This window comes from Carassius carassius, chromosome 2, assembly GCF_963082965.1.
Source record: "Carassius carassius chromosome 2, fCarCar2.1, whole genome shotgun sequence".
Classification (NCBI taxonomy): domain Eukaryota; kingdom Metazoa; phylum Chordata; class Actinopteri; order Cypriniformes; family Cyprinidae; genus Carassius; species Carassius carassius.
The window spans coordinates 47,673,851-47,690,764 of NC_081756.1; the positions used below are offsets into that span (position 1 = coordinate 47,673,851).

The 16,914-nt window shown below is 40.0% G+C and overlaps 1 protein-coding gene across 3 annotated transcripts in view; it reads left to right on the plus strand.

Moving 5' to 3' along the window:
* The window catches only part of LOC132110953 (low-density lipoprotein receptor-related protein 4-like), a 123,267-nt gene that overhangs the window by 49,053 nt on the left and 57,300 nt on the right, over positions 1-16,914 (plus strand). For all 3 annotated transcript variants that reach the window (XM_059518114.1, XM_059518096.1, XM_059518104.1), the window contains exons 2-3: positions 7,517-7,663; positions 12,176-12,292. In XM_059518114.1, the coding sequence (XP_059374097.1) occupies positions 7,517-7,663; positions 12,176-12,292 (264 nt within the window). The remainder of the gene's footprint in view (positions 1-7,516; positions 7,664-12,175; positions 12,293-16,914) is intronic.

Genomic DNA, 16,914 nt, shown 5'->3' on the forward strand with positions numbered 1-16,914 from the left:
AAAAATGTTCAATTTATAAAGGAGTGAATTGGTCAGATAACCAACTCGCAGCACCGCTGAGCTCTTGTAAGCAACCTTTTCATAAGCTTTGAAGGACTTTTTAGATGTAAATCCTTTCTTTTGCTGCTGAAAGAGCGGCTCCCATCGATACGGCTGCAGCTGCGTCTTCATTCTGCGTTGGAGGGGTTAAGCTCGAATGTCTGACAGCTTTCTGGAAAGACATGTTGATATATCTTTGTGGTTGAGGGGTAATTTCACGGGATAGAAATTAGAGAGAATGATAGTTGCACATGCACACACAGTGAGGTATTGGCATTTTTTTTTGTTTTCAATGTCTGTAACGGAGAGCAAGCGTAGCCACAGGGGGGAAGAGGAGGAGAGATCCCAGATGTGAGGGGTTTTCAGCAAATGGAAGGGTGGAATGAAGATGGAAAGCTGGAAAATGAAAAGATCGGCTCTTGGAGCTCTTTTATTGTGTGTGTGATCCCCTTAATTGGTCTCTTAAGCTTTAGCGAAATTTTCTACTTTCAGCAAAAATATCGAAATGAATAAGTGACTTTGAGATGGATATGTGGGTGCACATTTTCCCAGCTTGATTTCTTTCTATTTCCACTTTGATATCCTCATCAGTATGCCACCTTCACCAGTTTACAATGGTGCAACTGGATGCTAAACACAAACGTAACATAATAATGTGGAGGAATCCAAAATCCCCATCAGTACTAGTCATATCTTGCCAATCGGTGTCCTAGTCTGCATCGCAGCATTCTGCTTTCATGCATACGCAGGCTTTTAGTGGGTTTCATCTCAGATTGCACAAATAATTTCATGCCTCTTTTACTTTAATACAAGTTCTAGCGTGAAATAAACATGATTGAACATCAGAAGGTATGTTGAAAGATGTAGTACAACTTACCGAAGCGTTTCATGTCTCATGAAATCGCTCAATCAACGTTTCAGCTACAGAAAGACGCCAATAAAATAGCTTTTGAAAGGATGTCACTTAACATTGCATTTACCTCAGGAAAGCTATCCACAGTTCACAGCTGTTTAGTTGGATATAAAATTATATGCATATTCTAATAAATCTGACATGACGATTATGTGCAGTTGAGTTGCATACAGACATTTCAGTTGAGTGTAATTAATATATCATAGATTGCAGTTGAATATTACATTTTGGGCTCCTGGTGCAATTGCAACCTCTAATAATAATATAATAATTTAATAATCTAATAATATATTTTTTTCCTTAAAGAGAGAGTTCACTCAAACATGAAAATACTGTCATTAATTACTCACCCTTATGTCGGTCCAAACCCGTAAGACCTTCGGTCCTCTTCAGAACACAAATTAGGATATTTTTAATGAAATCCGAGAGCTTTCTGACCCTCCATCGACAGCAACGCAACTACCACGTTGTTTGTTTGTTGTTTTTATTTGTTTTCAGAATGCAAAAATGTTCGTCTGCTATATTCAAAGTATTCTGAAGCCGTTTCATAGTTTAATCTTAGGTACGGATGAATATTGAAATCATTAAATTCAAATAGACGTCATCCTCCGTTCAGCATTTAAACCACACATCATCTGCGGCTACAACGGTCAAGACGATGAAACTCTGTCCAAGATTATTAAAATTGATTTGTAGATAAAGATCAGTGGTTTTGCATAAAATTACTTTATCTTGCTTTTACTTTATCTTATCTTGCTTTATATTGTTAAATTGTATTTAACAATACAAAGAGCAAGGTGCAACGTTTTACCTGATTTCGTCCTACACTTATTTACTCTTTTTTTCAATGTTTACATTTTATAAAATTACGCACTCATAATTTTTCTAGTGTAACTTTTGCTGCTGAATTATCCACTAACCCACTTATCCACAAAATGTATTTTTTTTTTATTTGTTACTTTTCTTAATGAAGTTGTGTAACACAAAAGAGTGATGATCATGTTAACACACAGAGGTATAGAAATATATTTTGGCAGTTAAGGCACATTAAAGGCACATTAATGTATGAATTTCATAGCATTAAATATGATTTGTTTTAGAATGAATGTTTTATCTAAATTGTGTCGTCATACTGATAAATGTGTAACTAGGATGCATTGTAAGGATAAACAGAATCTGCTAAATTATGCAATTTCCATGTTTTATAAACTAAAACCTTATAAATGACTTATGTTCTTTGAACATTATTTCCAAATGTTGTTTAAAATGTAAAAAACATTTAATTTCTAAAATAAAAATTAAATTAAATAAATGTTAGTGGCAAACATCAGGTCTGTCCAGCTAATTTTTTTGTTTTTCTCATTTAAAATAATAAAACCTAACAATTGTCTTTTTGTAAAAAATGTTGCAATTTAAAGTCTGCTTCAGAGATCTTTAAAATATGGCAAAAATGACATCTCTACAAGTGCCCGGATATGTTTTGAGACTATATTTAAATGTGATCTCTGACATTGTTTGCTTTGCTAACAGTGTTTTTGACTTGAAGCCGAAATGGCAAGTCTTTAAAGCGTACATGATGAATGTCTTGCTCCATTTCGTGACTAAACATGGCATATATAACTTGATCTCCCGCAAGAGAAGGGCTGTAATTATTCCTGCTTGCCAAAAACGAGCACAGAACCATGTAGCGCTGAGCTTCAACTTCAAGTCTACTTGATTCCTCACTTTTTCATTCGGTCACTCTCTTAAAATCCTGTCCAGAGCTGCTCACACCACAAGATAAAGCAGAGAGGAACAAATGTTTTGAGATTAAGCCAAGCACATCAAGTCTTTCTCATGAAGCATACATGATGAAGCACGGACTTGAAAGAAAGGCGGTGGGCTGGAATAGTTATTAATAGACTTTTCCGCTTTCTTAAATTATGAGTTCAGAAGAAATGGCAAGGGCTGAAGTTTTCTAACACCATTTTGTGGTGAGATGTTCTTTTGTTTGGAACAAGCTGGATGAACTAGCATTGATTTTAATATGTTTATCTGGTCAAGGGTCATCTTTATTTGTTTAACAATTTGTGCGATTTTTAGGAACTTAAGCCAGTGGTGATTGTCACGTTCGGTGTTATGGAAAACACAGGAGAGAGAACCAATTGCGAGTACGTCTTTAATAAAGGGAAATCCAAAGAGAATACACAGTCCAGGCAGGGTCAAAACCGGTAAATCCAAACGTAACATAAACAAGGCAAGGCAAGGCAAGGCAAGGCATTGACGGACATGAATTAACATTTAACATTAAACAAGGACTCCGTGACTAAGACTCAGACAGACCAGGTATAAATACACAAAAGGAGAATGGGGAAACTGGAGACAGGTGGGGAACAATCAATTAACTAAACAAGGAGGAAGGTGACCAAATAAGGAGACAGGAAGTGATAAATGATAAACACTGTGGGAACTGAGGACACCTAGTGGAAACTCAGGGAACACAACCCAGACACTGTGACAGTACCCCCTTACTAAGGAGCGGCTCCCAGACGCTCCAAGACAGACACAAAACAGAGACCAGGAGGGAGGCGGACAGGTGGAGGCTCAGGGGGAGGGACGGAGGGCCAGACTAACAGAAAGGAACAGGGACCGACATTAACACAAAAACAAAAGGAGAAAAAAAAAAAAAAAACAACATGAAGCCCCCCAGGGCGGAGCAGAAGACCACCACACCCTTGTGGTCAAGGCCAGAGTCCTCCAGGGCGGAGCGGAAGACCACCACAACCGTTTAGTCAGGGCAAACGCCCCCCAGGGCGGAACGGAAGACCACCACGTCCGTGTGGTCAGAGCGGAAGCCCCCCAGGGCGGAGCGGAAGACCACCACACCCTTGTGGTCAAGGCCAGAGTCCTCCAGGGTGGAGCAGATGACCACCACGCCCCTGTGGTCGATGCCGGAGTCCACCAGGGCGGAGCAGCAGACCACCCAGTGACTTGACTTAACTCTGAAAGTTCAACGGTGACTGGCCCTGACTCTGGAGAGGTCACTGGCACCTGACTCGCCTCTGGAGGGTCAACTGGAACCTGACTCGACTCTGGACTGCCTGTGGAGACTTGAGACGCCTCGGCTTCGGGCACCGCCTCTGGAACGGACTCGGGCACTGCCTCGGTCACGGCCTCGGGAGCGGCCTCGGGCACCGCATCGGGAGCGGCCTCGGACACCGCATCGAGAATGGCCTCCACCTCGGCATCGGGCACCGCCTCGGCCTCCGGAACAGCATCGGGCACCGCCTCGGCATCGGGCACCGCCTCGGCCTCCGGAACCGCATCGGGCACCGCCTCGGCCTCCGGAACCGCATCGGGCACCGCCTCGGCCTCCGGAACAGCATCGGACCCCGCCTCGGCCTCCGGAACAGCATCGGGCACCGCCTCAGCCTCCGGAACAGCATCGGGCCCCGCCTCGGCCTCCGGAACAGCATCGGGTCCCGCCTCGGCATCGGGCACCGCCTCGGCCTCCGGAACAGCATCGGGCACCGCCTCGGCCTCCGGAACAGCATCGGGCATCGCCTCGGCCTCCGGAACAGCATCGGGCACCGCCTCGGCATCGGGCACCGCCTCGGCCTCCGGAACAGCATCGGGCACCGCCTCGGCCTCCGGAACAGCATCGGGCACCGCCTCGGCCTCCGGAACAGCATCGGGCACCGCCTCGGCCTCCGGAACAGCATCGGGCACCGCCTCGGCCTCCGGAACAGCATCGTGCACCGCCTCGGCCTCCGGAACAGCATCGGGCACCGCCTCGGCATCGGGCACCGCCTCGGCCTCCGGAACAGCATCGGGCACCGCCTCGGCATCGGGCACCGCCTCGGCCTCCGGAACAGCATCGGGCACCGCCTCGGCATCGGGCACCGCCTCGGCATCGGGCACCGCCTCGGCATCGGGCACCGCCTCGGCCTCCGGAACAGCATCGGGCACCGCCTCGGGAACGTCCTCTGGGCTTTGAGGAACGGTAGACGCCTGTCTCCTCCTCCTCCGCCCTCTCTCTTGGCGAGTCGGTGACACCTTGTCTGGAGACTCAGGCGTTGAGTCGGCCATCTTGTGCTGTGGCGCTGGGCTGGCGGCCATCTTGTGCTGTGGCGCTGGGCTGGCGGCCATCTTGTGCTGTGGCGCTGGGCTGGCGGCCATCTTGTGCTGTGGCGCTGGGCTGGCGGCCATCTTGTGCTGTGGCTCTGGGCTGGCGGCCATCTTGTGCTGTGGCTCTGGGCTGGCGGCCATCTTGTGCTGTGGCGCTGGCTCAGCAGCCATGACGTCAACCGTCTTGGGAATCTCTAGGATCTTGGACAGCGTAGCGAAATAGTCCAAGAATGAGTCAGCGGCCCTTTTGGGCGTTGGCGCTGAGCTGGCGGCCATCTTGCACCATGGCGCTGGACTCGTGATCGCCTTGGGTTGTGGTGCTGTGTTGGCGTCCATCCTGCCCCGTGGCGCTGGACTAGCGGCCATCATGGGCAGTGACGCCACTGTGGCGGACGTGCGCTTCCTCTCCCCTCTCCGTCCGCCATGGTGAGACGGTGGCTCTAATCCATCCCACACGAGCCCCGGGTCGAAGGGCGGCCCTGGTTGAGAGCGGTGCTGAGTATCCTCTCGACCACTCCCTCCTCGGCGACCTCCTCTGGTTCCCCGGAAAACCACCAGGCGAGTTCCTTCAAATCCACTCCTCTCCCGCACTGTGGCTGGGGAGAAGACATAAGCCGACATACCGCTGGCTCTTGTAGTGACGGAGTCCTTCTGTCACGTTCGGTGTTATGGAAAACACAGGAGAGAGAACCAATTGCGAGTATGTCTTTAATAAAGGGAAATCCAAAGAGAATACACAGTCCAGGCAGGGTCAAAACCGGTAAATCCAAACGTAACATAAACAAGGCAAGGCATTGACGGACATGAATTAACATTTAACATTAAACAAGGACTCCGTGACTAAGACTCAGACAGACCAGGTATAAATACACAAAAGGATGATGGGGAAACAGGAGACAGGTGGGGAACAATCAATTAACTAAACAAGGAGGAAGGTGACCAAATAAGGAGACAGGAAGTGATAAATGATAAACACTGTGGGAACTGAGGACACCTAGTGGAAACTCAGGGAACACAACCCAGACACTGTGACAGTGATTCTCACAAACATTCTTTGCATTTCTCTTGAAAGAAGCATGCAATCAGTCATTAGAAGTGTATAATAATCTGGGGCCGGATTCACGAAAAATCCATTTTAAGAATTTTCTTAACTTTTTTCTTAAGATTGTTCCTAAGACTAAACCTAAGAAGAATTCAAATTCTTGAAAAGAATCTTCTTAAAAATCATCGTAAATAACTTTTTAAATTTAGGCCAGCCCCAGACTTCTCTTAAATACCAAACAGTAAGAATTATTAAATTAATTTATTGGGTTATTTCAAATTTATTGTAATATTTAACCATTACAACAACAGTTACATATAATACATAGGAGGACTAGGGATGTGCACGTTTTCTGAAGGGACAGCAATGACTGTTAATGTAAACATGATCGGTCATGATTAGCCTGTGTGTGACGTTACTTTTTGCTGACTTGCTTTAATTGAACGCTTTTAATTTAAGCTTATAAATACAACATAATCTTTGGCAGTATTCAGTGCATATGAATGCAAAGGACACATTTGCTGTAGAAGCGCAGACACACATACTGGAAGCGTTCAAAAACACTGCACAAAAATGAATGAAACATCGCTGCAGCTTGAGACAGGCTATTACAAAAGTAACTGTTCAAAAACATGTTGCATTAAAAACGCAAAACTGAGCGCCAGTCAAAGTCATAACGAAAATAGTGTGCGTGCTTATGATTTTTAGGGTAATCTGCAAGAAACGCAAAAAAGACAATAGTTTGAGTTTATCAGTGTGTCGTGTATTTATTCAGATAATGGAAAGAAAAAAATTAAGATGTTCTTAAGAATATATTAGAGGACTTAAGAATTTTTCAAGAGTTGCACTTAAGAACATTCTTACAAACTTTGTGGAATTTATCTTAAGAGATTTCTTAATTTATTTCTTAAGAAGATTTTCGTGAATCCGACCCCTGCTGTTTGTGGCTAGTGACATGTCTTGAACTTCAGATCCCAGACTGAGTGGGAAGAGGGAAAGGGGAAAAATTGGAGGGAAAAGAAAGTGATTTTGTTGGAAATTGTTGTTGTTGTTATTATTTGTTGGCACCTTTGTTGAAATGCAGACTGGATGCATTACAGTGCCGTTATTATCAGAGCATGTGTTAGAATATATCTTTACAGACTTTCAGCCAACCGATTTTAGAATAATTTTAACAACATGAACTAACATTACACAACAGATTTTATACATTAGTAGAGTTAAAAATTAATGAATGCATAATAATCGCGATAATCGTGAAACGGTGATTATTCCTCAGACTAACGAAATCTATAATCGTTGCATCCCTAAACTGGTTTGTTATATTTTATCAGATTACAGTTACTTTTTTATGGATTACATATAATTCATGAAGTAGCTGACCTCATATGTTTGTGTTTGTGTGTGTTTTGTAGGTGTTATAGGTGCTGCCGAATGCTCATGTGGAAGAAATCACTTCACATGTGCGGTCAGTGCGTTTGGTGAGTGCACGTGTATCCCGGCGCAGTGGCAGTGTGATGGTGACAATGACTGCGGAGATCACAGCGATGAAGATGGATGCAGTGAGTCTCTAAACACATACCTTCATGAATGTAGTTGCATCATACCGATGCACAAACTATTTGTTCACTCGTTCTAAGATGATTTGTTTTGAGGGAATATTATTATTTAGTCCTCCGCTGAAACCCTTGTCTTCAAAAGTTATTTTGAATGGTAGTTTACATATACATGTATGATGGAGTACCCTTTTTTCAATTGATGCAGTGTTTAGCACGTTTCACATGCATTTTTCATAGTTAAACGGGTTCGCAGTTGAAACATTTGGAAATCTCTCTCAAGAGCTGTAGAGTTTTTGGGGTTTTCACACTCCATAAAACAGTAACATGATTCTCGGACTACATAATGCTATTGCAGCACAGCTTTGTCTAACATGTATATGCAATTCTTGTGAAAAAGACATTTTAGCATACTTTAGTGTACTTTTAAAAAAGTATTTATTTACGTTTTAATTTCAATTAAATTATTTTTTAATAGCTTTTTGTAGATTTTTCTTTCTTTTTTTAAAACTATGACTTAAGTACATCTTTGTGAAATTTCATAATTACTTAAGTGTCCTTTTATTCTATTAATATTGTAGTATCTGCAAAAAAAAACTATACTTTTATTTTTTTTAAGTGCACATATTTTATTTTATTATATTTTTCATATATTAATGTTATTCCTATTGAAACTTGTGTCATTTAAATATATTTGAAATTGCACATTTAAATACATTATAATCAAGTACTTTACACATGCTTTAATTTGTAAGTCAACACACCAATATAAGTGTATTAAAATAATGATTATTAAAACAATGATTTAAAAAGTAAAACTTAATTTGACATTATTACAAAGTGCAATTTTTAAAAGTGTGCCAAACTGACTTAAAGAGACACCTTTATGGCTTTTTATCATTTCAGTAATATGACATAATCTGCAAATAGTTTTTTAAATATATATATATATATATATATATATATATATATATACATATATATATATATATATATATATATATATATATATATATATATATATATATATATATATATATATATATATATATATATATATATATATATATATATATATATATATATATATATATATAATCATTATTATTATTTTTTTATATACTTTTAATATTTATAGTACACTACAAGTTCACATTCAGGACAATAAAGCACTCCTCTTTTAATTATTGACCTGAAGGCACAGTGTCGTGAAAAAGAGGTTCAGTGTATGGCTGTGCATCAGGAGATTCAGGATGCCTCCGACATCATTCTACAGTGACACAATCTTTTTTGCCTCACAAAGGGCTCCTGACGGGACTGTATGACCCTGTGGAGGGTGATTATGCTCAGCTGAGCGTATCCACACCTACAGGGCCATACAGAAGACACTCAATCCAGGAGGTGCATAACAAGCACCAGGAAGATCACCCTCGTCGCCACCCTAACAATTGCCTTTTCTCAATTCTGCGATCAAGTAAACTCTAGCGTAGCCTGGGGACACAGAAACACTCAGGAGGAGTTTCTTTCTCCAAACTCCCATAAATTCTTATAATCCATTACAGTGTACAAAAAAATCATCGCAAAGTGTAAGCAGCTGCATATCTGATATCTGGATGACTATTTGTTCTAATTCTTTGAATATTTGTAAAGAATAATTTATATTAGTTATATTATATTAGTTTATATATTATATACTTCCACAAAGAAAAACTGTTCCTAGCAAGTAGGGCTGTCAAAATAGCTAAAAAACTAAATTATATTTTTTTGTTTAAATATGATCAAAATGTGAATTGTATTCAAATTTAAAATGCATAATTTCAGTTAGGGTGAAGAAAATTTTTTGGCTTCTCTCCTGAGGCTACAAAAGGTTGCATCAAGCAAATGTTACTAATGTAATAAATCATAAAATTACCTTACTATCTGTGAAAAAAGTGCATAGTGTTTAAAATAATGCTTATAAATCAATTATAGTTAAGGTTATAAACAATATATGCGTGTATGCATAGTTTAATTCAAAGGGCCGAAAAGCCAATCACACAGTGGAAAAACAAGAGTTGCAGTCGGATAGTGAAAAAGTTGATCTTGCATTAATTTTACATGGCTTTCTAAACATGCGGCTTCTTTTTTGCGAGACTCAAATGCATCAGTGATAGATGTCCCTCAAGAAAATGCGTGAAATATGCATTCTGTGCCAATGGCTTGCTTTGGGAAGTCGTGGCCTAATGGTTAGAGATTTTGGACTTGTAATCCAAAGATTGTGAGTTTGAGTCTCGGGCTGGCAGGAATTGTAGGTGGGGGGAATTAATGTACAGCGCTCTCTTCACCCTCAATACCATGACTGAGCATAAATGGCTGCCCACTGCACTTTGGATGGGTTAAATGCAGAGCACGAATTCCCAGTATGGGTCACCAAACTTGGCTGTATCTCATGTCGTCACTTTCAGTTTTTACATAAACAAGATCTTCTCTTTTCACGCAATATTTGCAATTAATAACGCTAGTGTTAAAAACACTACAATCTAGTGGCTTTAACTGGATAGCCTGACAAAAACATTAAAATGCAGAGACACTGTAACACTATACAAGGAGTCAAGGAGCCAGGAAAGAGGAATTCACAAAATGAGAGTCTTAATCCAAAAGGGAAACGAAGCACATGGAAGACATCCAAGAACCAACAAAAAAGGACTAGAGCTTATAAAGATAGGATAATTGGAGAACACAGGTGCATAGAATAACTAATTAACAGGGACACGAAATGCATGTGGAAGGAAAATGCACTAAAATGAGTCCAGGGGCGTGACATTACTCCCCACTCCTGGAAGGTGTGTCCTCGCTCCTTAGGAACAATATGGAGAGGGGAGTGGTCGGGAACTAGGGAGGAGGCTCAGGAGGAGGACCAATATCCGGGAGGGGGCTGGCAGACAAAGTCCAGGGAGGAAATGATGGAGGGAGGATACAGAAGGAGCTTAGAACAGGAGGAGTTCAGCTGTGATGTCGACCCATGATGGAGCTGACTGAGGGAGGGAGCCATGGAGGAGGAATGGCTGCCAACTCCAGGGGGCCGACCACCAACGGCAGCAGAGTGGGTAGAGGAGAAGCCTGAGGTGGAGACAGAGAGCCAACAAGCCAGGGTGGAGCCGAGGGTGGCTCTGTCGACCAAGGTGGAGGCAAAGATCCAGAGATCTGCGGCAGAGCTGGAGCAACTGAGGACCAAGGTGGAGCTGGCAGGAGGAAGGAGCCCATGGAGCCGGTAGGATGGAGTGACGGGGTGCAGCCAGAGGAGAGAAGTCCAGAGGCGATGGCAGGTCAACGCCTTTCCAAGGCAGAGCTGGAAGGATGAGGGAGCCCGGTGGAACTGATGGATTGATGGTGGAGGAGCCGAGGTGGTGCTGCTGGCTCTATAGGCCGAGCAAGTGTCCTGGCCTCGGAGGCTGGAGGTGGAGGTGAAGGAGACTTCGAACAGGGCGACGCTGGAGAATGGCAGTACCGCAGGGCCCACAACACCAAAATGGTGGGCTTAGGGCGAGCATATTCGGTGGTCATATTCGAGGACCGGGCACTTGAGGACTTGAAGCCCCCTCATGGCTGGACAAGGGAACCAAGGACAAAGGAGGGCTGGACCCAGTAGAGTCAGTTGCTAGTACCCAGTGGAGTCTGGTGTGGGCTCAAGCGATTTCTCCCACTGCTTCAGCAGCAGGAGGAGGATGTATTTCGGGCAAAGGACGGGATCCATTGGACACAATGGAAAGAAAAACATTGGGGAAAAACAGAAACAAAACAGAGGGGAAAGAAGTAGTAAACTGTTTAGGTTGGTTTCTGTACAAGGAGTCAAAGAATGAGGAGACAAGAAATTTACAAACTTTGATAATCCAAATGGGAAACATAGAGCACATGGAAGACATCCAAGAACCGACAAACACAAACTGAAAGGATTAAGGCTTATAAAGATAGGATAATTGGGGAAACACAGGTGTATAGAATAACTAATTAACAGGGACACGGAACACATGTGGAGGGAAAACACACTATAATAAGTCCAGGGGCGTGACAGACACTTACATCATCATCGCATCTCTTACACCACTGATAAGGCTGCCTCCTTAACGCACACTTAAAAATTAGAATGCTTTCAAATAATTTTTACTTTCAATTCGACAAATATTCGAAATTCAAAAAAAAATTGACAGCCCTACTACTAAGCAGATCAGCCTGTGTTATTAGTTTTTACCGGTTGTTATAGAGGGGTATCAGACCTCGAAATGTCGCGACTGACCAATCAGAATCAAGTATTCCACAGAGGCATGGAATTATACACTATATTACGTAGTATTATATTTGATCAAATAACAATGCAGACTACTATTCTTTTATTTTTAATAATTATTATAAATATTAGTAGGTTTTTATAATAATGAAACAAAGCATTAAAATAATTGCATTATTTTATTTATCATTCAATGTAAAAAGTTGTCTTTTATTTATTTGGTTAATTGGTTTTGCTTTCCTCCATTCCTTCAGTATTGCCCACATGCTCAACATTAGACTTTCACTGCAATAACGGAAAATGCATCCGACGCTCGTGGTTATGTGATGGAGACAACGACTGTGAGGATGACTCTGATGAACAAGACTGTCGTGAGTAAACTTGTGCAGTTTTTTTTGTCTTGTAGCTTAGATATTGAAAACATGTTTGTTTGTTTGTTTTGTTGTTTCTTTCTGCTGTGCTGAACAGCAATTCTCTTTCACATTGTGAACATTTAATATACATGCATGTTTAAGAATAGTGTTTTCAGGTAGCTAGTCCAAGAGCAGGAAATCACAGGAAAAAATAAATTATTTAGTCACAAAAGGAAACCATCTGACAAATGCTTGTTCTTGTCCATACAATGGCAGTAGATAGTAACCATCTTTTCAAGCTACAAAATTATGTTCAAGACTCGTGCTGTATGTTCTAGTGCTCTGAAAGCATTCGATGGGGTTTGGTAAGAAACAAATTGATGTGTTATATATTATTTAGTGGAAAATCTTGACCTCAGAAGTTGCTCTCGTGTCTACATTGATGAGTGCATGAGAGCAGCAGATCTATCATAAAATAATTATGATATAATTATTTTATGACACCTTCCGCATTGGTTTGCTCAAAGACGGTCATTATTGACTGACACTATGACAACAGCAAGCAGGAGATGCAAGCATGCATCTCAAATCCAGTACATTTGTTATTAAGTGGCATGTATTATTAATGTACCCTTAAAGGGATAGTTCACCCAAAAATGAAATAAATGTGTAATCATTTACTCACCCTCCACAACAAAATAAGATTTTTGAAGAATGTTGGTAACCAAAAAGTTACTGTTAGTCATTGACTTCCATTACGGAAAGCTCCAGATCCTTGAATGACAAAATTGCCATCACTTAAGTTGTAATCAGACCTTATTTTTTTTAACTGAAAACTGAAAATCCTTTTCCTAATTTGGACATCCAAAAATTGCTTGTAAATATCTTATGCTAACTTATCACCAAATATTGGATTCAATCTTATGGTTAACTTGTTTTCTTATTGATTTTTTTTTTGATCTGAGCTTCTGCACTTCAATGTTTGAGTGAAAAAGCTTTATTTGTGGGTATTTTTTGGCAGAAGGAGCATAAGCTCACGTCAATGAGGCCTGTGATCAGTCAGGTCCATAAAGAAGTACTAAACCTGTGCTTATTGAAAGTAAACAAGTTGATAAAATATAATCAAATATGTTGTAATTACAATATATTTATAGCCAGTTTTTGTATACTGGTCATTTGCGACTAGGAACATCACAAAAACAAGTAAAAAAAAAATATATATATTTATATTATATATATATATATATATATATATATATATATATATATATATATATATATATATATATATATATATATATTAGGGGTGTAACGATACGCGTATTCGTATTGAACCGTTCGGTACGAGGCTTTCGGTTCGGTGCGCGGTACGCATTATGGACCGAACGGTTCGTTGGACTAATTAATTATATTTGGAAAATAAAAAAAATTGTGAAATATAATAATATGCGTTCAACAAGGTAGCCCAATAACCCAAACGACGTAACAGGCAACGCCCCTGACACCCCCGAAGAAGAAGAAAACACCAACTTATATGTTTATGTTAGGCTACTCATTCAGGCGCTCGCTCACTCAGTATGCGTTTAACAGACCAGAAATAGAAGATCCTCCAATAACCAACAGGTCTGGTGTTTGGTTGCACTTTGGATTCCCTGTAAGCTATAATGGATATACTACCAAAAGCAAAAAAAAAAAAGTCCGGCTCTTCAATCTTCCCCCGCCCATCGAGTGCTTGAAGTGCGTCAGAAACAGAGCGCGCGCACGATTAGTTGTGGGTAATTTGTTGTGTAGCGTTCCCGACGCCGCATCCAATGTAGACAGCACTGCTTTTGTTAACAGGCAGCTCGTAGAAACGGGCCTGGCAGCTCGCGCCAGTTCTAGACACGGTGAAAGTTTCCTGATTGTGACGGAAGGCCGAATTTACATGACACATTATAAATGAGCATAGTCTGCGATAGATACAGTGCCAAAAAGAAGAGACGAGGATAAAGACAGAGGTAAACAGATGTAGTGAATGAACAATTTATTGCATAGGAGTAAGATACTATAATTTCATGGCAGTTATTTTTACCTTAAACTTCATGTTAGCAGTTGTTCTGAGTTCTGAGTCCCCAGACTGTGAATCATGTCAGTTTTAAGACGCATTTTTTATTATCACTTTTTTATTAATGTTTTACTCTACAGTTGTGCAGTTTTGGGGGGACACAGTACAGGCCAAAAGATTGGAAACATTACTATTTTTAATGTTTTTGAAAGAAGTTTCTTCTGCTCATCAAGCCTGCATTTATTTGATCAAAAACACAGAAAAAAATGTAATATTGTGATTATATTATTACAATTTAAAAAAATTGGTTTCAAATTATTATACTTTAAATTATCATTTATTTCTGTGATGCAAAGCTGAATTTTCAGCATCATTACTCCATTCTTCAGTGTCACATGTGACATCCGGTCTATCACATGATCATTTAGAAATCATTCTAATATGATGATTTATTATGAGTATTGGAAGCAGTTCTGCTGTAATGTGTGTGTGTGTGTGTGTGTATATATATATATATATATATATATATATATATATATATATATATATATATATATATATATATATATATGCTAAATCATGAACACAATGACAGGGTGAAATGGGCTGTGATGCATGGGGCGCCAGGTAAAATCTTGCCTAGGGCAGCAAATTGGTCGGCCCTGCCCGTTACAATATTCCTTCACGAGCCCATTTCAGACAGACCATAATTCCTGCTTTGTTCCAAAAAACATAAGCCCTATAGAGAACAAATTGAGTAAAAACACACTCAATATAAAGAGTTATAGAGTTCCATATAAAAAGTTACATCTTTGTATTTGTTCATAACTAATATAACATTTTCATTTTTTTTTATAAGGAGCTGTTTTTGTTTTATACAGTAAGCTGCTAAGAAAACACCATAGAAGATGGGTAAAGAATAGCTCCATCATTGTTCAATGTAAAAAAAAAAAAAAAACATAAAACATACTTTGTTAGTTTTAATAAATAAAACATTTTTTAAAAAATCAAGGAAATGTATCTGTTTTTGCTGTATCTAAAACGTACCGAACCGAACCGTGACACCAGTGTATCGTATCAACCGAACCGTGAATTTTGTGAACCGTTACACCCCTAATAGATAGATAGATATATATATATATATATATATATATATAAATGAATGAATGAATAAATATATAAATTTATATTTATATAATATATATAAATGAATGAATGAATAAATATATAAATTTATATTTATATTTATATATATATATATATATATATATATATATATATAATTTTTAATGTGGAACATTTTTGGAAAACTGTTGTATCCTCTGTCTGCAAAATCGTTTTTAAGTTTTAGTCATCAGCTAGCATTTTTGGGGAAAAAGGAAACCCTATCTGGGTCAAAATGACCATAACACAACATGAGGATTTAATATTTGACCTGCACTTTATTCTTTTCCTTCACGTCTAATCCATTTTAGCATCCCTTGCTAAAGTTGATAAATGTCTTTTGTATGCTGTAAATTGTATGGAATTAGTTTCATAGCAATCCTTACCATTGTAAGACATTTGAATGCAGTTGAGGAGCAGTATGTCTGTCTGTGAGTTAGTGTGAAAGAAACAGAAGCAACAATAGTATTTGCATCTGACCCATATTTCTCAGCGCTGTACTCTTGAGGCTCGTGTCTTGATGGGGGGTCTGTCTGCCATAAGCTTATTAATTTTTCATTCTTTTCCACCACACTGCCCCATCTCTTACACACATCTCTCTTTCTGCTTCTGTCTGTCATTTTGGTTTATGTGATCAGTTAATATATCAGTAGCATTGTGTGATAATTCACACTTCATCTGTGAATTAGTGGCACGTGGTAAAATAGCCCAATGACTGCTGCATGTCCTGTGTATTCAGAGTCCTGTTTTTTTTTATTTTTGTGCAAGTGAGATGATTTTATGGTTTTATGTAGCCATATGCATTTTACTACAAAATAACTGTCAAAAAATGCACCTTTTAATGAACAATAGAACAAAAAGTACAAATGTGGGAAAAAAAAGTGCATGAAGGTAAAACATCATGTAAAATACTGTATTGTAAAATGTGAGGTATCAGGAAAAAGCATGAGGGTGTTCATTCGCTCTTTGCTTTTCCAGTGTGCTTTGCAGTTTGAGAAATATGTTTTGTGCATCTGTTTTGGGCGGGTAAAAGTGCAGTAGTGCAGAAATACACTGGGGTGTATGTGTGTGTGTGTGGAGTGCAGCGGGTGGTGTAAATGCAAGCAGCATCACATTTAAGCTGCTGTTCTGGAATCCCTTAGCGGTGTCAATAAAATGCTTTGAGCGCCACCAGTGCACTGGATTGAGTCGCTGCAGTATGTCGCTAGCTTTTTCTGTAGCACTGCTTGAGTAACTGATGCTGAGTAGCACAATGAAAATATATAGACAATATATTCATGAACTCTCAAAACTTTAAGGAACAGTTCATCCAAAAATGAAAATGTGCCGAAAATGTCACCAAAGGATGCTCTGCAGTGAATGGGTGCCGTCAGAAAGAGAGTCCAAACAGCTGATTAAAACGTCACAATAATCCACAAGTAATCCACACCAC